The sequence below is a fragment of the Cyrtonyx montezumae genome, unplaced genomic scaffold (assembly GCF_038088225.1).
Source record: "Cyrtonyx montezumae isolate F1298 unplaced genomic scaffold, pur_monq_1.0 scaffold_16, whole genome shotgun sequence".
Lineage (NCBI taxonomy): Eukaryota > Metazoa > Chordata > Aves > Galliformes > Odontophoridae > Cyrtonyx > Cyrtonyx montezumae.
In genome coordinates this window covers 13,079,689-13,102,810 of record NW_027071892.1, presented here as the reverse complement: position 1 = coordinate 13,102,810, position 23,122 = coordinate 13,079,689, and the positions used below count along the sequence as shown (strand labels likewise).

The 23,122-nt window shown below is 48.4% G+C and overlaps 1 protein-coding gene across 2 annotated transcripts; it reads right to left on the bottom strand.

Moving 5' to 3' along the window:
• Positions 1-1,355: 1,355 nt before the first annotated feature.
• On the bottom strand, positions 1,356-22,608 carry MICALL2 (MICAL like 2). Of its 2 annotated transcripts, XM_065732901.1 has the most exons (17): positions 22,455-22,608; positions 17,070-17,118; positions 13,987-14,128; positions 11,432-11,592; positions 10,668-10,786; positions 9,618-10,286; positions 9,210-9,385; positions 8,248-8,323; positions 7,815-7,930; positions 7,138-7,284; positions 4,550-4,605; positions 3,947-4,070; positions 3,370-3,460; positions 2,917-2,990; positions 2,660-2,774; positions 1,655-1,701; positions 1,356-1,563 (listed from the first exon to the last, which is right to left on the bottom strand). In XM_065732901.1, exons 1-17 carry the CDS (start codon positions 22,595-22,597, stop codon positions 1,478-1,480), a joined length of 2,391 nt encoding a protein of 796 aa, XP_065588973.1. In that variant the 5' UTR covers positions 22,598-22,608; the 3' UTR covers positions 1,356-1,477. The 2 variants fall into 2 exon arrangements, with proteins under 2 accessions (XP_065588973.1, XP_065588974.1); XM_065732902.1 differs by lacking the exon at positions 7,138-7,284.
• Between the last annotated feature and the right edge of the window lie 514 nt (positions 22,609-23,122).

Genomic DNA, 23,122 nt, shown 5'->3' with positions numbered 1-23,122 from the left:
CCCTCATCCCCAGAGAGGGAGCCAGCATTTGTGGCAAGCAGAACAAACCACAGCCAGTAACCCACCCCTAAACTCACACTGGGACTCTGAGATGTGCACCAGCAGCTCTTTATTGGATGAAAACACAGGCAGGTACGGAGTGTCCCACCACATACATGCAGCAAGAAACCTCTTGGGCACTGGGTACCCCACCGAGATCACCCCTGCAGGGCCCAGGGCGGGCTGCCTCGGACGGAGAGTCCCACTGCCACCTCGTGGGTGAGGGACGCATCGCCTCTGCTCTGCCACCGGGCACAGCAGGCAGCAAAGCCCCTCACTGAAAAATCCCAGGCCCTGCTGAAGAACAGGACACGGGGAAACGTGCAAGTACCCTGGCATGGAAAGAGGAAGGAAGCATGGGGGAAGGCACACTAGAGATAGAGGCATCACGGATTATCCTCATCTTTCCCTGCCACCTCTATCCCTGCTCCCAGCGCTGACTGTGGAAAGGCTGGTGCCATGTAGAGCAGCTGTCTGGCTGTGGTCACTCCACACTGAGTGTGGGCACTGCTCCTTGCTGCCCTGAGTTCCACCGAAGTGAACCATGCCAACCCCTGAGGGCACTGGATGTCCAGGCACAGAGACTCAGGAGATGAGTGCTTGTCCCACAGAGAAAGCTGGTGGATGATGCAAACCCAATCATGCCCCTCTGTTCCCTGTTAGCATAAGGCTGTTAAAAGTCTTCTGCTTGTCTTCAGCATGGTGGGCCACAAACAGTGAAAACCAACCATGCTTCTGTGTGCAGTGAGAGAAACAAGGAGTTAAAAAATCTCCCCCATAGAGGGAACGAAGCAGTAGGCAGCCCTTCATGGCTCTGAGAAACCAGCCTACAGCAGCTCCCACAAGGAGGTCTGGAAACAGCACTATTGCTGAAATATCTCTGGGTCTAGGACATCCACATCCCAAGCCACAGGTAATTCTGGTGTCTGCTTCCCCTGGCTGTGGGGGCTGAAGCTCCAGATTGCACTGGTGTAATAAGGGGAAGGCCATTGATCTCTCGCGACCCACAGTATCTCTCTTTCTGCCAAAGGAGATGCAGGGAGGGAGAAAGAACTGGCATTCTGGAAACCAGCAGAGTACCCTTGGCATAGCCCTGGCTGATGCGAGAAGGGCACTATGGGGTGACACACAGTGCCATGCTCCCTGACTCAGGTCTGTAACAACCTAAACAGTGGATGTGCAAACTGAGCTTCGTCCTCCTGAGCTGCCAGCAAGGCTGAAGCCAGCTCTGAGCTAGATTCAAAGAAGGAAAATCTTCTGGGAAAGGTGCACCCCACACCAGTGAGAGAGAACTCACACTGTCTGTTCCATCTCCATGTCAGAGAGGAAAGAAGCCTCATCACCACCCTGCACAAGTCCAGGAAAGCAACAGCAAGAAAAGAAGATCCGTTTGACAGTCCACTCCACACCGGTGTGCAGAGTAACATCACTCCTGAGTTTAACTCTTATTTTTCTGCTTCCATATTTTGGACAAGCGGAACTTGTTTTTCTTCTTCTCTTGCTCCTGGCCCTCGAGAGATCCATCTACAGGAGAAGGAGCAGATGCAGAGAACATTGAAACCCACAGCCCTGGTGCTACCCAGTGCTGCTCCTAAAGAGCAGAAGGGGTCCTTACCCAACTTCCGGATCATGTCTGCCAGCATCTGGTCCTCCTCCTGCTCTCTGTAAAGGAAAAGCATGGCATTAGCAAACTACTCCGTTTCATGACAAGGTGGTAGACACTGCAAAACATGCAGAATCACAGCTACTGTCATTCCCACAGCCAGAAGCAACCAACTCCCTGCAGGCAGGGAAAAAAAAATAAAGTTATATTCCTAGACATAAGCAAATTACTTTAAAGCAGAGAGTGTGGGGATTTCCAGATCACAGAGGCCCATTGCTACAGCAGCCAGGCCCTCCCTCATAGCTGGTCTATGAGTCATCTGAGCATACTGTGTTGTAAGGCAGTACACCACACCCCAGGAGATGAATAGAGGTTGGGACACCAGTAGCCTACGGTGCTGCAGAGGTGCTCACACTGCAGTCACAAACTCTGCTTCCTCCTAGGGCCTGGGCAAGGCCAGAGCCAAAAGCCAGGGCATTACTGGAACCCTTGAGGCAGAGCTGCTGCCTGAAGGCAAGAAATGGAAGCTGCTGTCAGCAACAGGAGGCACACATCCAACTGCCTGACACAGCAGCCTTCCTTTGAACTTGGAGAAGATCCAGCTCTAAGCACAGTGCTTACAGCTGTTCCTTTGCTTCAGCAGATAAACGCACACGGAGCTACATGCTTCCAGAGTCCTCCTGGGGTTCCCATGCTGCCTCCACCTCCCCATCTTTAGCTTCTCCTTCTTTTCTCTCTGCCTTACACATTTTCATGGCCCTTGTCCTCAGAGCACTGTTTGCTGGAGAGAGCACTGAATGTGACTGCAGACTTGATCTCACTTTCTAACAGCTGCCAAGGAAGCAATGGCAGCAGCATTTAAGACAGGATGGTTGGTGACAGGTCACCACCCACCTCTGATGGAGCAGAAGTATGGATTACAGCCATTCATCCACCCCTGCAGTCTGGGCAGTGGAGCACGTACAATACAGGCCACTCCTTGTGTTGGCTCATCCCCTGCCACCCAAGGGCTCTCACCTGATTCTGTCCTCATCCAGGCACTCCACAATATTATTCCTATCATTGACTGTGTTCAGGTATGAATCCAGCAGCTCCTTCTCACGCTCCTTCTCTCTGCGTGTCTTCAGTTCCTCTGCACAAGAGAAGTCCATCTCACAGCTACAGGTCAGTACCTTCCCCACGTGGCTCTGCCTCCTCCCTGCTCCATCAAGGCTGTCCTAGGGCTAGGTGCACACAGTGCAGCACTCTGCACAGCCACAGAACAGGACTCTCACCTGGCTTGTCCACGAGACGTCTCAGCTCCAACTCAATGTTCCATTGCTGCTCCTCCAGATTCTGCTGTTTCATCCTGGAAGAGTCCACAGAAGTGATGAGTTACGGCCCTCCACAATCCAGGGCTGGATTCTTCCCATGTCATGATAAAACTTCATTCCTGCATGGTTCACCACCTTGGGCAGGAGTTGATGGACTGGGAGAAATTTGCCTCCATCACATCTGTAAGGTTTCTCTTGCCACAAGCTCATCTCAGACCCTGAGGGCTTGTCTATCCACCCAGAACTCAAAAGTCCATCAGCTAATATATCCTCAGGATGCTGGCAGTTCTCCAGCCCTCCTCATCCCACCAGCTAGCACATAATTTTCTGTGCTGCCACATTTCCTCTCCTTCACTGCTTACTGCTCACAGGTGAAGAGTGCAGAGAGACAGGTGAATTTTTGGTTCTACTTACTTGTACATCAGCTCTGACTCCTGTCTCAGCAGCAGCTGTTTCTCATGGATCAGTTTGAACCAATCCACCATGAGGGCATCCTCGGACTCATCTGTGAGTGAAATAATTCCAAAAGTTGCATCAGTTCAGTTCCTTCTGGCTCAAACACACAATCACTTGAAGGAGAGCCCAGAATAACCTGTATGAGCCATAGGCACAATCCAGCGAAAACAACTCATCTTTGGTACTCTGAGATACAAGGGAGAGGAAGCAGACAGAGTCCTGCAGAAGGAAGTTGCTCACAGATACTCTGCCCCAGGGCACCCAGTTCATTTTCCATGAGGTTGGCTCAGCTCTGCCATTCTAAATCCACACAGAACTGGAGCCAACCATGACAGTCAGTCTGGCTAGTTATTCAAAAACCAGATCAATAGCAGTCTTCCACTCCCCACACTCCCTGTTCCTCAGCCAAATACACACGAGCTCAAACAACAGGCTAGGAAAGAGCCCTGAATAGATTCAAAATTCCCAAGGCTTTATCTTTCTTGAGCCTCACACCTTCCCACTGCAACAGAGCATGCCCTCTCATTTCTTTTACCTCCTTCACAGTCACGCAGCTGCTTCTCCAGATCCACTCCTTTCAGTTCCAGCACATCCAGCTGCTTCTCAATGTCCCGTACCTTCTTCTGGATTTCCTCCTCAGGGAGGTAGTCTGGGTGGAGCTAGGAAGACAAATGTAGGAATGAATACACCTTAGTGCCCTCCAACTGCCCCCTGAAGGCACAGCCTCAAGAGAAATGGGAAACAACAGAAGGAGCAAAACTGAAGAGCCATGTCCTGGAAGGGCCAAGTAAGCAGAGATGCAGAGTTGGCTGTTTACAACACTGGTGGCCACTGAAACATAACAGAGGTATGCTGCATTCACTGGATGATATCTACCCATGTTTGTGAATACATAGGCATTCCCCCCTTCTTTGTTGCATCCACCAGAATTTTATTACTTATGGCTCTGTCTTGCTTCAGCCTCTACTGTCCCCTTGCATGGGAGATTTCTTTCTCACCTCTGCCCCAGAGCCACACAGTCTTGCCCTGGGAATTCAAAAAAACCTCCAAAAGAAGACAACCTGTATCTTGGCAAATGCATGAGCAGGATAACCAGCAACACTAGTCTGTGTCCATTACACCTGGTTTCCAGCCATACCTTGGTTGGTGACACTGCTTCAATGCCCTGGATGCTTTTTGGAATGGAGGATTTAACTAGAAGAAAAACAAAAAGAAAGTAAACCCCACATTAAATAATTTTGTGCTGAAAGACAATATCTATACCACACTTGAGAGCACAACAGGTCCCTTCCACCCAACAGAGGGCACTGACAATACACCTGGTTTGGCAAACCCTGACTAAGGTGAGAGATGTATCCTCAGGAAACATCACAGCCTGATTTACTCCTTGCTGCTGGACACACACACTCCATGATCCCAGGGCACTGCTTGCCTCCTCAGGGCATAGGCAAAACACATCCCTTATTAAGCCTTGAAAGAACAGAAAAGATGTATAGGGTTATTGTTATATAGAAACAACAAGTTGTATTTCAAAATGCCCCTCTAGTGCTCTTGTACAAATAAGCATCAGTAAATACTGATGAAACAAAGATGGTCTAGGGGAACTTAGCCTAGGCATCAGGAAACTAAGGTTCAATTCCTTCCACAAAACACTTCCTAGGTGAGAAGTCCCTCTGGTCCAGCTACACAGCATTATTTAAACCCTGGACACCTATTAAAATCAGTCCTTAAGCAATGTGTGTTTGTTCCACTGTGCCTCAGCTTCCTCTGCCCACCTGTGCTGAGAGGATAACTACAGGAGAGTGTGAGGTATTTGGATACTCAAGGGGTTGAGCTGCATAATTACCACAGAGAGAGAATAGAGGCACACGTGGATGATGTGATAGGAAGGAAAACTGCAGCATTAAAAGAGCAGGGCTGTGAAAAGGCAGCAGAGGTGCAGCACACACAAGGAGAAACACAGGACAGAAAGGCCAGGGAGCCTCCTGAGAGCCCCTCTCTACCATGCTGACTGTTGCTGATGAGAAACTCGTGGAAGAGCTCAAGGACATCTCCCAGACTGACCAGTCCTTGCTCTAGCAGGCTTTCTAGAAGACTGCAAAAGAAGGAAAAGATGCTGGGTACTGAACTGCTGTGTCATCACTATGCTGTGGCCTCCATCAGGTTACTTTTCCCTCTGGGTGTAGGTGGTTTGTTGCCTCATATGCTATCTCTGATTCACACTTCTCTTAAAGGTTCCTTGAAGAGAGACCTCCATCTCCAGACTCCTTCTGATGACCTCTGCAGCACCTCCAAGCAAATAGAAAGCTGCATTGCTGATCGTAAGAAAACCTAGTGACAGGAAGGAAATTGCTTGTAAAATGACATTGCTGACCAACTCCAAGTCTGATATCCCCTGGTAACCTCAAGTTCTGTTTCCACAGACACAGGATGGCCTGGCTGTTTGCAAACTGGAAATACAATAGAAGGCAAGGAAAACTCTTTTTAAGTAGAAAACTACATATGCAAAAAAAAAATCATTATCTACAGAAATGTTCAACATCTACTGTCCTGTGTAGCACACAGATTAAGGGTAGGAACACTCACTGATTACTCATGGAGGCTCTCTGCTGAGGGAGAGATCTAAACAGAGTAGCAACAACCCTACTCTTAATCCACAGGCTGCCAAGGGACAGCAGCAATGGAGCAGCCTTTCAGATAGCAGACTTGCACACATGAAAACTGAAGGAAAACTGCCAGGAAAGACACTCACAAGAGCAATCACTAAGCTCTAGAAAGTGGTTTAAAACAGCTTCCATTGTCTTAACCGCTCACTTCCTGGGAAAACGTACTGCTGAGCCTTGTGGCAGTGGAGGCGTGCTGAACTTCTACAATAGTCAACACAAGAGGAGTTTCAGTGCATCTCAGATGTCACAAGTGAAGGACAAATACAGAGCTAACCAGCTAACAAATACTAACATGTGGGACCATCAAGTCATGTGGAACCACCCTGCTTGCTCCAAGACAAAGATCAGTCAGAGCTGAGCCCTGCTCTGAGGATCTTCTGGTCCAAATAGGTAAGACAGAGACAGATGGGGTAAAGAAGGGAGAAAAAACAAGCTGAGCACACAGAACAGCAGCAAATATCACAAAGAACGTTAGTTCCATGAGATTCCACTGGCATTATGGTGAGACATGAAAGAAGGAAAGCTGCAAGGACTACGGAGTAAAGGTATACAGTAACACTGAGTTAAAACAAGAGAAAGGAACTGGATTAAGGGTAGAGACAAACTGGTCAGAACTGGTTGAGACATCTCTGAATGTCCAAGAAGCAGCAGCCCTGGCTGCTGCCACAGTGGATCCTGCCAGCTGGAGTCTCATGCTGACAGTTCTCTTCATCCCTTCCCTTTTCCAAAGACACTCATGTGGAGAGGAACGGAGATATCAACAAGATCCCAGTTCCTCAAATCAGGAGACGGTCCTCTTCATAGCTTTGAGCCTGCAGAATGACAGGGCAGTGACCCTGAAAAGTCCTTATTTTAATTTCTTCCCTTCCCACTGAATTCCTTGGCCTGGCTGGTTCCTGGTTAATAAAAAACTAATGACACAATTTCTTTTCCCACGACAACAGTTACAGGCTTGGACACAGAAAACTCACAGAAAACATGCTTCCCACACCGACCACTGAGGTTGACCCCTGGCAGTGCAGAGCAGAAAATGGTTTTAAGTAGGTAGAAGAGATCTTACATGTGTTTTGGTTCAATTGGTGGTTGCCCTTTTCTTCCTTCTTGCCAGAAACGCCATGATCGTTCCAGCCTTGCTCTGAATTCTGACAGCTCCTGATAAGATCTGGACTGGGGAACAACTTCTTCTTAATGACTCCACCAGAGGAAGCTGAATTAAGAAGCACAGACAGGTCTTGTGCAAGAAACTTCAACACTCACCTCACAAAAATCCCTGTCATCGCCCACAGTCCCTGACATTTGCCACTAGCTGACCTCATTTCTAGTCCTACCCCTCCTCTCTTGATAACACTGAGCACTGAGGGACACAAGTCTGAAGAAAATGGAGAAATCACAAATCAGAAGACCACAGTGTGAGACAAAGGCAGGGGAGAAGAATGAAAGGTGAGGAAATATCAACAAGATTTCTCACCGTTATATATTTATGCAAGGCAGAATAAGTGAAATCTTGCTAGCTGTCTTGCAGAAGAGGAGCACACTGTGAAGAAAAGAACCCTCTCCTTGGGTAAGGACAGCTCTACAAATAAAAGCAGAGCCAAAGCAGGTGCAGAGAGCAAGAATCCCAGAGTCTCAAGGCACTGTCTTGACCACCATATTCCTCACCCCCTCTGTGCATTGCAGCACTAATGCTTGTCCCCTGCCTGACCAGCAAAATGAAGGCAAAGCTTGTATCCTTCATACCAGACTCCTGCTTTGCCGATGGAACAACTAATGGACTTGGCTTTTTCTCCTTCTGTGCTGGGCTCCCTGTTCCCATCTGGGAGTTATCAATAGGCTTCTTAGAGCCAGCTTGGTCTCTGCAAAGAAGAAAGACAAAAGTAGGAAACCATGCCTCTAGCAGACTGGTTCATAATAAGATCTCTGGATATCCTGGGCTGGGATCTCCAGCCAGGATGCTCACACCCTTCTAACCAGAGTCCAGAAACTTGAAATGTGCTCTCCCTTCAAAGAAATGAAAGTCTGACTTTTCATTCAAATAGTTGAAAATGGAAGCATTAAAACACAAGAACTTTTCCCTCCTATATGCACACAGATCTTCAGCAGCAAACACAGCTGCAGACATGGATGTCCCCCTACATTTCTCATGGAGATTCACAGGCTCAAAGACACTCACTTGTTGGCCACAGGCTTCAACCGAGATCTCCAGTCTGCCGGGCTCTCAGACTTGTCATCACCAACATTAATGGTTCCTAAATAAAGAGACATTGCAAGATAATATCAGAATCAGTAGAAAGATACAAGCCAAATCTTCATTTGAGGAGGATCTCAGGAGGAAGACATAAGCTACGGACACAGGCAGATGCTACATGGTCACTGCAGCAAACTAGCACCAATTCAAGAAGTTTAACGTGGACAGATTAACGTACAATAGGTAGTAAATAACCTTGGTGCCATTTTACTCTTTTCAACTCAAATGCTCTAGAACCTATGCAGCTACAGAAACACAGTTACAGAGGAAACGAAGACATTTTGACAGCAATACAACCAAATTGGCTCCGATTTTAGAGAACAAAAGATGGGGGAAGAGCAGGAAGACAAAAAAAAAATCAACTACACAGAGTCACATGGAACTCCACACAGATACTGCATTTAGCACTGCTCCCCATCAAAGAAACAGGTTATAAGGAAGTGGCTGAGACTTTAAGTGCTCTCAAAACATCATCCCTTGGCCTACTGCTCAGTCACCATGGCAGAAGATCAGCTCAAAACAGACAAGAAGGCTTGGAAAGCCCCAGCTGCAGCCACAAAATTATCCTGAAGTTGTGACAAAGTCTTCCATCTGGAAAGCCTATGTAAGCCTTGGAAATTCACCGTGATCTCAACACCTGATGACATCTAATACAACTTCAAATATCTTCAGTTCATCAGAAGAGAAAAAATTGCCATGCAAGAGGGAGCAATTGCACAGGGACAAATAGAAGCGTGTCGATCCCCAGAACATATTAAACCCTTACATGGTGGTACAGCAAGGAAGCAGAGGAACAACTGACACATTCACTGCATAGGTCTGAGAGAAAGGCATAAATTTAGTATGCTGTGCCCAGGCAGAGCTGTATGCAGATCAGTCCTTCTCACCTTTGAAGCCTTTTGACTCTGGCTTGTGCACAGATTCAACAGGTTTGATAGCAGTCTGACTCTTGGACAGAGGTTCTGTGATCTTCTCCTGTTTTGGTGCTGCACAGTCTGTTTTACTGGTCTGTGCTTTCAGAGCTGGTCTCTGCCATTGAGAACTGGAAGGAGAAAAGTTGCTACTGCGAAGAAAAAAAAAAAGAATGATCTAATGAATTTTGAAAGCCTGTTCTATTTGAAAGGATAGGTCTTTGTTACTGAATGCCATTTCCAAAGACTCAGATGAGTCATTCTATTTGTCTTTAAATTCTATCCAAAAAAGCAGTCAGGGAAAAGGAATAAATATGCAGAGGCTTTCCCAAGTTATCCCAAGATTGTCTTGGGAATAAAGAAGGAAATGGAAATAGTACTTACCTACTAGATGCTGAAGAGCCAGTGGAACTGAGTCCTCCTGGCCTGCTCGGAGAGGTGTTTGACCCAGCCAAAGCCCGTATAATATGGTTACGTGCCTGAGCCTTCTCAGTCTTCACTAGAGTGACCTCAGTAACAGTTTTGCCAGAGGAAATTTTATCAGAGCTGTGAGAAGGGCTGTGTTTTTTAGCATCAGAGGTTTTATTGCTGGAGGACTCTAATGACTGAAAAAAATTTTCACGGGCCTGCTGTGTTTTTGTTTTGGAGGTTGTCCAAAGAGGACCTGATGTGGTACCTTCATGATGATCTGCTTTATTTCCCAACGGGGTACCTTTGCAGTCATCTGATTTATTTACAGCTGAAGAAGACCACGGAGTATTTAGACTTCTGAAGCCAGAGCTTCCAGAAGATGAAACAGATGGCTTGGTTGAATTAGAAAGGCCTTCCTGGCTCGGTTTCTTCAACACCTGCTCCTGTTTCTTGGGTTCTGCTGCTTTCTGGAATGCCCTGGCAGTAGTAGGGGCTGGGGTGCTCTCAGGTTTGTTCTTGGTGCTGCAGAGCCCAGAGATTTGGACATTGTCTGGCTGCTGGTGGCTGGTACAGATGAATGTACCGGGCTCAGGCCCAGCTTTGTAGCTTCCAGGGAGAAGCACATTCCAACACTCCCTGCACCTGTGGGTAAGAAAGTCTCAGAACACATCCTCCAGAGGATGAGAAGGTCAGTGATACAGCTGAGAGTGCTGGCACAATTTCACTGCCAGCACAGAAAGGGCAAAGTTACCACACTGGCAGCAACCAGGCCCCTGCATGTTTGCAAGGTACTAAAACAGTAGCTGCCAATTAAAATGGCCTCAAGTAGGAAAGGTGTGGCTGAAAATCAAACTGTGCAGAGTCCTCCTATGCACATGTCAAGAGAAGGCCCAGGCCGCCTCCACTCTGACACAAATGTCTTCTGGCACTTTGAATGCCTCACATCTCTCCCTCCAGTTCCAAAGGAGCAGGTCTGCCCCACAGAAACCCACAGGCCTGTGTCCCCACCTTGAAGAGCCATACCTGAAGCAATTCCTGTGGTAGAGCTTCCCATCAACCAAGTGACGCTGCACCAGGTGCACGTGGTTCCCACAGATACCACAGCAGCTGCTACGGATATTCCCACTCTCAGTCAGGACGCCCTTCTGAGGGAAGAAGCAGCCATGAGCAGGCAGCACTCACGTGCCACTGAGAATCTCCCAGATAGTCAAGTTTTTGACCACAGTCAGCTCCTTGGATGGAGAAGGGATACAAGCAAAGTCCTTGCTCTGGCTAACCCCTATTTTATACAATGTGGAACCAGAGTGTTTTGTTTGCATGCAGGAAACTGAAGGTCAAAGGTCTCTGGATTTAAATGACTGGAAAATGTCTTTAATGAGAGAGTAGCTTCCTTTCTTCCACTCTGATTTCACCTCTATTTTGCTTTCAAATTGTTTCTAAGAAATTAATCAATGTTTTCTAGAAAAAAACACAACAACCAACCAAAATCACAAACAACTTACGTTAGAAATCCCCATCTCCAAGATCCACTGGCTAGGAAGAACACAGCCATGTCCTAAGACAACCATGTCCAATTCACCACTAGATGAATCACAGCTGGCTGATGTCTTCCTAATGACTCTCATCTGAATATGTGCAGTAATCAGACCGCTGGATTAAATCCACCAAAACGGGCAGAAACTTTAGAGACTGAGTACTGACAACTAGCTGCCTTGAAATAGCAAAATACTCCCTTGCTCATCGAACAGATAGAAGATAGAAAAAACAACTCAAGATCTATTTCTTACTGTGGTGACTGGGGAGGCTTCTTTTGGCTTTGCTTTGGCTGGTGGGTGTGCACGAGGCAGTTTTGGAGACACTGGCTTAGTGGGCTCTGGAACAGCTTTCTTCCCAGCAGGCTGCTCCTGAAGTTCAGAGGAAGAACGCTTGATTCCAGCCATGCCTCCAACTGGAAGAGAGGAAAAAGGGAAGATTTTAAAGGAACAGAAAGAAAGCCTATGGACTTAGGAGTTATTTACAACAGAAGAAGAGCCAGAGGGAGGTGCCTGATGGTTAACCTGCAAATGCCATACAAGGAAACACAGGCTTTCTTCATGAGCAGTTCTGCAGTGGAACAGGAGACAAAAGGCAAAAAGTGCACTCTATCAACATATGCAGGAATAATCTGGCAGATTAAACTGCTACTTTTTTTTTTTCTTCTGAGAGAAACTCCCACAGAAAATATAAAACATTGTCCTTTGACAGTGTGAACAAGACCTGTTTGTTCCTGTGTTTGTAGCTGGCTCACAGTTTGGTTGCATTTAATCATCACCAAAGCGGGCCCTGCTGTTACACATCACAGCTAAAGAACCGAAGTACAAAGGGTTTATTTCAGTCAAGTTGCTGCACTCCAGACTTCCCACACATCCTCAACCATCACTGCTGTGGGTGTCCAGCCCACGTCCCAGCTGGGGCACTCACTGAACAGACAGACGTGTCAAATGTAGAAGTGACCTCTAAATATGACTAATGCTGCAACAACAGAGACTTGGATGTGCCATGGACATGCTGATGCAGAAACCAACATGTCTTGCCACAAAAAGCCTGCAAATGCCCAATCCTCTCTTCACTGCAGATTAAAGACAATCCCTCTACATTCACAACAAGCTGAGAATCACCAGTACACTTCAGTATTCAGCCCAGCATAAATGCCACATGCCCTGGGAAAGGAAGGTAGACTTCCCAGGGAAATAAGGTCTTATGCACAACTCTGACAGATGAAACTCCCCGTTTGTCTCAGAAATGTTATTTTTGTGCCACTTCCTATTCTGAAAGTCTCTGCATTCCTTGTGGGAACTCAGCAGTTAACTGAGCCAAAGTTCTGCTTTAAGAGCAACCAACTAAATGACCACCCATCTGAAAAGAGATTATACCCTTCCCAGTGAACACAAGGGGAGCCTGGGCAAGTCGTAGGGAGCAGACAGGAGCCCACTTCCCAGCTGACTTCTCTCAGATATTCAAATCAACATCCAGGGCGCCTCTACCATACAGTCCAGTTGGACTGCCAACACCAGACCCAGCAAACATGTTAGACTTAGCTTGTGCTCTCACTGCCCGCTTGTTCCACACATATTGAGCTCCCAAAGCCTGGCACAAAGACGAGTGGCTTCAGCTCTTCTCTTCTGTAAACATCTGACCTCAATAAAATACTGGCTGCTCACCCTTCCAGGCCTGCATCCTGCTTATTTCATGGTCCTCACTGAACCCATCCGAAGTATAGTATTAGGAGTCCACTTAAGTGTCAGAGGGCACATTCCTGGCTGGGCTCATTTTCAGACAAACACATTCACCCCAGCAACAGGAATGCAACCAGAGCATTTTGTGAGACACTAGAGAGTATAAAAATGTGCTGTGCTTGACGACGTGGTAGGCAAGATGCTGGGAGGGAGGGAGTAAAGACCCCAAACTGACCTAGTTTCCCACAACTTGGCACAAACACGATGGAATTTGTTTCAGCATGATTTCAAAACATGAAATAAAAAACGAAGGGGGGAAGGGAAGAGGTTGTGGAGGAAAAGAGAAAGCCTGCTTAAATGTATGAAAACATAGAGGGAGAAGAGCTTACATAGAGAAGACAGCTCTCAAGAGTTAATTATGCTTTCTTTCTAAGTTGTAGGATGTTTTTAGTATTTCACTTCTCCATCTAGATTCACCTTAACCAGTTAAGTCATTCATGTCCATATATTAAGCTCATGCTTAAAGCCAAACATAAACCAAGTCTATAATAGCACTCCTGTGAGCCCAGTTAAACTCTCCAGTACATGGATACAATGCCTTGGCAGCTCTGTGGCCTGTTTTATGCTTGAAAGAATTGCGACTGCAATTATGCCAGTTCAGGGAACCATTTTTTTCTGCCTCCTATACCAGTCTGCTCTGCTGTACAGTCTCCACCATGGATGCTGTTTTGTTGGCAGTCACACAGACAGGCTCAGCATTGTTAGACACCATGTTCTTTCCAGTGTGGCAAAGACTAAAGCAGTAATGGAGCTGCTCAAGGAAGGAAAGCTGTGGGGTAGATCACGGAGTTGAACTTCCTGTGCTCCTATCTGTCTGTATTGTAAGAAATTTTAGATATTTTAAATTCTAAAGCATGAGTTTTGAAGATGAAGCACAGCTCTGGGCCCTTTCAAAATCACTGCACTACTCCAATGAGTGAAGAGATCAGATCCCCCCACTGAAACAGTTCTGGTACCAAAATACTTCTGAACAGTCTATTTTGCCTTACTAAGTTTGTTAGGAGGCAAGGAAAAGCTCAAAATTAAGCCTCAATGCTGCCCACCCTTACATGGTGTATAGTACTTACTAGGAGAACGTCCATGGAAGTAGTTGTAATACTGGGAAACGTAGGTAATGATGCTCAGCCTGTCTGGTATCCTCAGAGCAACCATATCCTCTGCATCCAGCAAGGCTGGGATCCCCAGCTGCTCTGATGCCACTTGAAATGCCTAGGGAAGGAAGAAAGCAAAGAAGTGGGGGGGGTCTTGTCCAGCCCAGGCAGCAGAGCAGCTCTGCATCGGGAAAAACTGCATCGCAGACAGCCTCATTCAAATAATAACTCTTCTGGGGAACAGCTGCACCAGTTTAACTCCTACATTGTACGGCCGTTACAGGAACCAACAGAGTCGTGGCTTCCAGCCACCGCGTTGAGAAATTCAGGCAGGGAGCCAAAAATCTGGCCTGGCAAGCTGGCCATAGCTCACTGCACAGGAACTCACCTGGGCTTCCCTTGCTCTTCCTCCAGCCTGCTTCTATCTGGATGTGCACAGCTGCAGTGAGCGAGGCCTGGCAGAAGGGGCTGTGTCAGTCCGGGCTGGCAGGCACACAGCCAGGCTTCCAGCACAACCTGGAGTGCTCTCCAATTAACGGTGCACTGGTAGGTGTTTGCAGGCAGCTTTCTATCTCTGAGTGCTGCGCAAACATTAACACTTCCTGCTAGTACATGCTCTTCCCCATTTGAAAATAGGGAAATCTTTATTTTTGGGGGGGAAGAAAATCATCTCTCCCAGACTAGAGAGTGGGAAGAGAGGATAATAAAGGACTTCTGTTACCTAGCTTCCTCCTAGCTTAACCATTTCCATGCTGACATAGTGGGGGCAAATAACTCTTCTCTGTGGCTTGAAACCTCAGGATCAAAATCAGACAAAGGACAGAAAAGTTATTTTGTTTTGCCACTGAACAAGAGCCTTTACTGAAGGACACACACGCACAAAGCAACATCCCTAAAGCAATGATGCCTTTGCCTTATTCTTTGTAGGGCTTTTGTTAAGATACCTTCTCCAGCCCTCTTCCTTCCTGACTTATAAGAGAAAAATCCTTTCCCTTCCTCTTCGGAGCATTCTCTTTGAAATGCCAACAGAGCAAAGGGAAACAGCACCTGCAGGAGCAGAGGCACAAAGGTGGCAACTGCTGAAACCCACAGCGAAACAGTTAAAGAAAGACTTGAGCACATTAAACCCTTTTGCATCTGACCTCTGGCACAGACACACAGCAGAGTCGGTGTACATGCCAACAACTCCCGCTTAGAAGAAACAAACAGCCACTATTATTTAGCAAGATAATCAACATTTTTTTCCATTGGGTATCCCAGTAAAATATGTAACCAGGCTGACATTAAGCACGCTTTCAGCCAGTCACCTCCGGCTGCATCATCCCGGCTGCCAGCCCAGCCTGGCACTTGCCTGTCTTGTAAGCTGGTACTGAATACATTCTTTGGAACACTCCCTATCACATTGGCTGCCCAATAGCTCTAACCAGTGGGGTTTTCCAGTTCCTGGGAACTGCTCTTGCCTGGAGATCTAACATGCCTGCCACCCAGCGCAGCCCAGTTGCTTTGCTCCACCTCTTGTACCAGGATGGCCTCTAAGGAAGCACTGAAGAAACGGGATGCCTAGTCTCTAGAAACCTTTCTCACATTTATATATGAGAAAAAAGCCACCAACAGTAATCTTTCTTTTTTTTTTTTTTTGGCACTTGAGGAGTGACACATTCTTTCTTGGCAAATGACCTCACAGGACAAGTTGCAGCCTGGACAAGATGCTTTATTATTGAGTAATATGACCCCTGAAAAGAAGATACTGAACAGTGTGGCATGAAGGAGGATCTGAGCATTACCAGAGGAAAAGTGCTGGGAGAAATCAGATTGCTCCCATCCTAAGGAGAGCAGCCCAGGAACCCAGTGCCACGGGGAGATGGAAAGGAAATGTCACTCAGGTGCCAGGCCAGCAGGAGCCCAGCACTGAAAGGGTAATACAAACAAGGCACCCTCCAGCAGAACAAGGGAGAGAAAGTAAAATAAAGGCCACAAAGCAAGGAATGGAGGAAGGAGAAGGAAAGAAACAGTCTGACTTAAGAGTTTAGCAACTGTTCTTTATGAGAGGCACAAAGAAGCTTTTCATTAGGAAAAGCAGTGGAGGTCGGTTGTACAGCTCATTTCCCAGAGAAAAACAAAGTCACCAGCAGAACAGACCATCAGCCAGGCGTGGGGAAGGAGCAGCACTCAGGGCTCAGTCCAGGACAAAGAGGCCCTCATGCCTCCCAAATACCAAAGCTTAAAGGCAAAAACAGTCTGAACTTCACTTAGAGGAGAGAAACGTGCAGGACCGAGCCCCAGAGCCTGATCAACAGCTGACATACTGCAAGACCCAGCCTGGGGACGTGGGGGTCTGACCTAGGCACTAAGAACCTGACCAGGGCTGAAAGAAAGCTGAGGCTAAGCAGTGCATGGAGGTGCACAATGCACACAGGATCACTGCTTTTAGCTCTCCTGGAATCAAAGAGCATCTCAGACAGCTCACTGTGTCAGAAGATGTAATTGCTCCAGTAAGGACAAGGGGAAGCTGCAGCTGCTCCTTTACTGCCCGAGCTCTGGCCAAGCAGCCACGAAGCTGTGTGGAGCAATGCCAAGGGAAGAGAGGCACTTTAATCCACTGCTTCTGTCCTTGCAAGGGAGAGAGAGAGAAAAAATCATTTTATGGAGCACAAAGCCTATGCTTAAATTCAGTGCAGGAGTGTGTTGGCCTGTCCAACTTTCTTTGTGAAGAGAAAAAGAGAAACTGAAATCTCATCCTGGAGTGACACAGACAGGCAAGATGAGATGTTAGGACTTCTGAACTTTCCTGCTCTATCCTTCCCCATGTACATAACAGGTCCACATCTGCATTCTGACCTCCACCATCTGCAGCCAACTCCAGCCAGGTAGAGGAATGGGAGAAATCAAACTCACTGCCTGGGGCCAGCTGCCTGCTCCTTCTTGTCAATGTCATTTCCAGACATCCTCAGTTATCAAACTACCTCCCCTTCTTTTGTTCCTACTACTGAGGTCTGGTCAGGTTAGGGTATGAAAATGTGAGCCATTCTGCCAAAAGTAAAGCACTAAAAGTCACTTACCAACTTGTTGTTCTCGTACACATTTTCTTTACTGAGGGAACTGAAGTTTCTGAAACACAGAAAGAAGAATCTCAGGCTGGTGACATAGAGCAAGCTGCTTCACTTCCAGCTTCCCAGATCTCTCCGAGCCCCACTCATGTGGGGAACAGAGCACCTCCTCCCACTCTTCATTTCCAGAGATGGAGCAGAGGGAGCAGTGTGGCAGATCCTCATCTGAGTCTGCAGACAGCCACAGACCTGCTGCACGTCCTGGGACAGGGGTGGGCAGGAGACCCAGCAGGCACAGCCATCTGGCACAAGGGCAGCACAACACATTTTTGGCACGGCTACCCTTGCAGGGCTGACTTTCTCAGCCTCCTGTGGACAGGACATGCCAATGCCAAACACCTCATGCAGATTCAGGAGGGTTGCTGAAACAGCCAGTAGCAAATTCTCACTCATGCTTTTGATTTGTTTTTTCTTATTTTTTTTCCCCTGCAGAAAGCCTTGCTTCTCTCCCATCCCAAGAGGATAAACCTATGGCTGCCAGCCAGACTTGCAACACTCTCTCCCTGGAAATACTTTCCAAACAGACGCAGCCAAACTTCCTCCAGTTTGTCTCCCCACAGGTTGACCTCACACACACTGGTGAAGGGCTGGGTACCTCCAATGCTGCATGCAGCTCATGCTCCTTCAATGCACTCAAGTCCTCTGATCTCAGATGCTGCTGGTTCTACCAATACACAAGTTCTGGTTTCAAATTCTCTTTCCTCCTCCGGTACCAAGTGTCCATACTAGAAATACCCTTACCCACAACACAGTCCTACAACTGGTAACACCAGAGTTACTTCTAAAAATCTAGTTCTCCTTTCCCTGGAGCCATCATCTTTGATTTGTAATCACAGTGAATAACCAAAAAGGAAAAGATAATCACTGTCTGCAGTTACGAGCAAAGTCAACAATCCTCCTTCCCTCTGTTGGCCCAGAACATCTCCCTCTTCCCTTCTTCACCACTTGCTCTCTTCCCAACACGTGCTCTCTGCTCCCACGCAGGTGCCACCAGGCAATGTCTGGGACTCGAAAACAGAGACTGGAAGAACAGACCAGAGAGCTCGGGGCAGCCTGTGCCTTGGAAGCAGAGCCCACACAGCACGCTTTGTCATCCACAGCAGTGTGCATCAATTTCTTAAGAAACATTCACCATCAGCTTGTTTTAAACTGATCATGACTGCTAACCTGGGGCTACAGTACTGACTTCTGGAAGGCAGCCCTGCTGTCCAACACTGCTTCTTCCCACCCAGGCAATGCACGAGGCCAACTCCTTTCCAATAATTCAATTTTGCTTTACAATCCTTGTACTTGTTGGCACAAAGCTGAATGCAAGGCTTTTATCAGCAAGGAAACTCTCACTGACAAATAAGTGCTACACCTCCAACTTTGCACATTGGCATGTAGTCCCTCTGTAACTGATCGGCTTCAGCCCTGCTGGCCTCACCTCTAGAGGTGTGCAGGTAGCAGTGCTAAAGCCAGGGCACGGCCAGCTCACAGTGGTCTATTCATGATGCGAACACACGATCTGCAGCACAGCAGGGAACTTCTTCCATGACTTGTAACAGCAAGGACCAAGCCAGGTGCTTTATCTACATCATACAGAAAGTGGAGCATTACATTATAAAGAAGGTACCTCATGCACAGCCCAGGACATCTCCCCTGTTTCCCACAGCAGGGGCAGCTATGCTGGATAAGGAGAGAACAAACAGGAAGCAGCAGAGCAGACTCAGAGGTCGGACTCCCCCAAGAAGCACATAAATACAAGGCACATCCCTGCTTTAAATCATATACTCTTTCCTGTGCAAAAGCAAAGGGACTTGCAGAGGCTTTTCTCCAAGCAGTGATCTCACCACAAGACTTCCCTTGCCTGGGACAATGGATGAAAATAACTACGAGACAAAAAGTTTCATTGAAACAATGGATATAATCACTCTGTTTTGTGTCAGGCAAGAAAATCAACTTTTTTTTTTTTTTAATAACCAGCTGAAGGAGGTGTTGGAGCTCTCTGCCTCACTGCCAGTTCTGCTGCCAATGAAACCTCTGCAACACGAACATCCTGAGCACAGGAAAACACCTGCAAGACAGCAAGGAACTGCAGCTTGCTTAGCCATGTAGATCTGTAACACAGCACCAAAGAAGGAGGGGACAGCAGGACTGGGAGCTGTGCACACAGCTAGGGGCTGGAAATACAATGCCACAACAGGTCCTGGCTCTGTTCTGCATCAGCACATCCAATGCAGATGTGGGACAGCCCTGAAGGAGATCCATTCCAGCTCAGTGATAACAGTGACCTATTTATTGCCAGCCTGTGGCTCTCACATCTTGCTGAATGCTGTCGGCTATAGGATCACTTGCTCAACCTCCCACTGGGGTGGAAGAGAACAGGGACCTAAAAACCTGAATCTCTGACAGTGAATATTTGAAATCCCTTCCTGCTCCCCAAGGAGAGTGCGAACAACCAGATCCCTCGGTCATCTCAAGAACTTTGTGCCCTTGCAGCTTCTCTGCTTCCCTGGCTATTTGGGTGAACAGTGTGCACACAGTATTCTGGAAGCTGATCTTGCTGGTGCATCTCCTATCTTGGAATATCACACCTCTCCAGACCGTTGTAATCCTAAGAAAGCAAAGCTAATACAAATGGAGAAGTGGGAGTTCTCCACTGAGGAAACACAGGCAACTGAATTAATTGGAAGAGGTGAGAAACATAAACCTGACCCAGGAGAGTGCTTCCAGTGCTGGAAACAAATCAGAGTGGAGTTCACTAGCAAAAGGAATAGAAGTTAAGTTTTCAGCTCTCCAGAAAGTCCACCTCTTAGCAGAAAGTGACCAAGCAATTCCCGTGCCCCAAAATCTCTGTGATCACCCACTGCTCCATCTGCACAGACCAGTGCTCACAAGGCGTGCCACAATCCTGTGCAAGCACGTGTGCTTCCTCTGTGCTGATGCTACAAACACTAACTCACTTGGAACCTTCACCTTGGAGCAGACTGAGGGAAAGTCCAGAGGCTATCAACTCCCTGTCCATAATGGAAGCTCACGGCCTCATCCTGCCCGGCTGAGCTGACAGTGACCCAGAAAATGCTGCTGGAGGAACGGGTGCACACAGCTGCTCTGTTCTGGCCACCAAACATGCATGCCCGAGAGCACAGCTATCAAGGGGGATTTCACAAGCCTCCCACTCCCAGAACACTGCCAGCATGCTGGGAATGAGCTGGATTCCAGGATGAAGAGAAGGAGCTTAATCAAAACCTTTACTCAACATCTGGCATCCATAACAGAGGGAGTGTGGGTGGATCCCCCACTGCTTCTAACTCACTTATCGGATGGGGAGCAGAGAAACCTCCAGCTGGAGCTGCCTCAGCCTGTGCCATCACAGCCAGCAGCTGCAGAGCAGGGCACAACGATGCGAGACTGCACATCCTCTGACCAGAGGGACTTTGGTGCTCTGCACCATCCCAGAAAACAGCCTTGCACCCATGGCTGTGTACCACGCCCACTTCAGCTGGAATGAAACACATTTCCATGGTAATTCAGTGTGTGCCTCTACTCCCCCAGAGCCCAGTCTGCCTGTGCATCCCCGGGTGAGTGGGAAGTGAACTGGGTTTCTAATTTTACACAGCCTGCCCTGCTCACTCATAACATACAGAACTGGACGAGTCTGAGAGGAGTTATCGCGTTGTCCGTATGTTTCCTGGCAAGAAAACAAGAACAGGGGAGAGCCCTGCACCAACATGCCCTCTGACCCATGAAACCCTCACGTGATTCTTATCACACTGTAATTGCTTCAAGTTTTCCTGTGAATTTCTGAGGCTCTTTCAAGGAGAAATCACCTCTCCATATCATGCGCTCCTCAGCCCAAGAATGTAAACCAAGATGGAAAACACACTGTTACAAAACATTTCTGCCGTGAGTGCACTGTGTCCAGCAAGCAATTCATACGCAAGGACCACAGCAAACACATCAGCTCTCCGAACACCAGTTACTCAATTCTGATTTTGTTTTTCAGTATGATGTGTTTAACCCTCAGCTTCGCTAGGAGCAAGAGGAGGAGCTCAGGCTAAACCACACTGAGCCCCCAGGAAGCAAAATCACAGCTATCGTACACCCAGCCAAAAAGGCTTTAATAGATTTACAGGAAAGCTGTAAAGTGGCGGTACATGTGACGGCCCAAAATGTCAACTACTTGAAAGTATAATTTACTTTCTGCAGGACTTTGTCCAGCCAAGGGCATACCTGGTGACTTCCTACATTGCACCACTGACACTGAGGAGGGAAGTCACAGCGAAAAGCTTCTTCTACTTTAACCTCCAGGCTGCCTTGCTGAGCTGGTCCAAGTCAAAAAGGGTTTCTGCAACAGCCTTCAGGATTTCCAGCATAAGAGGAGCTCAGCAGAAACACAGACACAGCAGGGATCCTTACCCTCTCCAGAACAGAAGCATGCACTTAAGATACATCTACCCACAACCCTCAGCACGCTGTTCTAGGATTATAACAACCTGCTAAAGGGGTCAGCTTGATGATCCCAGCTCCCGAGCTGCTGAGCCCTGCTCACATCCATGCTCCAGATGGGCTGGCAGCAGAAGTGGCCAGGAAGCGGCCCCAGGCCCTCCATGAGCACCTCCCATCACATCAACCTTTCTGCGCTGATATTTCATACCTTTGGGACTGTGAATGAACGGAAGGAAGGGAAATATTTGGAGTCACGTGGATATGACAGTGTGTCAGGAAGCCACACACAGCAGCACCATGGTGACAGTCCAGGCACGGGCAGCAAGGGAATGGCAGAGTGGGTGTGCCAGAAGTTCCTGCAGCCTGCTGCAATCAGGGCTGCTCCGGCCCCTTCCAAGTTTCAAAGCTATAGAGAGGAGTAGTGAGAGCCAAATGACAGCTCCTTCTTGGGCCTCCACCAGCAGTGGGACACCTGCAAAAGATCTCTATGCATACAGAGGTGTCATGCTGCACGGGGAGACCAAGGGATAGGTGGAAATCAAGAAAGAGCTGAAAAACCCCAGTACAGAGCACAAAACACAGTACAGAACATGCACCCCAGTCCTCCCCATCTCACTGGGAGCGACCACGGACGGAGAAAGCATTTCGTGGACAGCAACGCTGCGTGGGCACCGTGCGCGTCCTGTGCGGGATGGAGGATGCACCGTGCGGGATGCCCGGCTCCCGGATCGCCGCTTGGCCGACACTGAGAGCAAAGGAGGAAACGTTCCCCCAAAGCGGTGGCTGAACAGAGAGGACGCTACGGAAGGGTTCGTCCCGGAGCCGCAGCTCTCCCTGCAGGATCTGAGCGTTGGTGCTCCCGGAGCTCTGAGATGGGCGGACCCGCAGCCCCCGCTTGGTACTCACATGAGGTCGGGGCGGTGGCGGTGCAGGATGGCACAGAAGGCCAGCCCGTCGCGGAACGACGTGGTCATGTTGGTGATGCTGACATCGCGGTAGCCCTCGCACTGCTGCTTGCACCACAGCTGCAGGTTCTGGATGGCCGCCATGGCGCAGCCCGGAGCCGTACCGACTGCGGGAGCCGCGGGCGCGGGGCGGGAGGAGGGGGCGGGGAAAGAGGCGGGAAGCGGCGGTCCCTCAGCGGGCGGGTCCGCCTCGGCCGCCGCGTGGACGCGCGGGGATAGCGGCCCTGGGGTGGTTCAGAGCGCAAGAGGACGGATGAAGCGGAGCTGTGGGTGTCCCCCCCGCTCAGTGCACGCAGTGGGGTCCTGAAGGGTCCGTCCCTTCCAGCCGAAAGCACCAGAGAAAGAGCCGAAACCCAACAAGGGCGGGGAAAGCCCACCGTGACTGAACTGTGTCGGTGGAGGAGTGGGGCAGCTCGGTGAGGAGACGGAAAGCTGCACGCCTGGCCAGGTGGCTGCAGATGGAGAGGGCATCACCGCCACGGTTAATATATGCCATCAAAATCATGGTTAATGTATGCCATCCCCATTGTGGTTAACGTATACCATCACCAGCAGCACAAAACAACCAAAAAACAACTCACCAGATAGACTCGCACGTGGCTGCGGGAG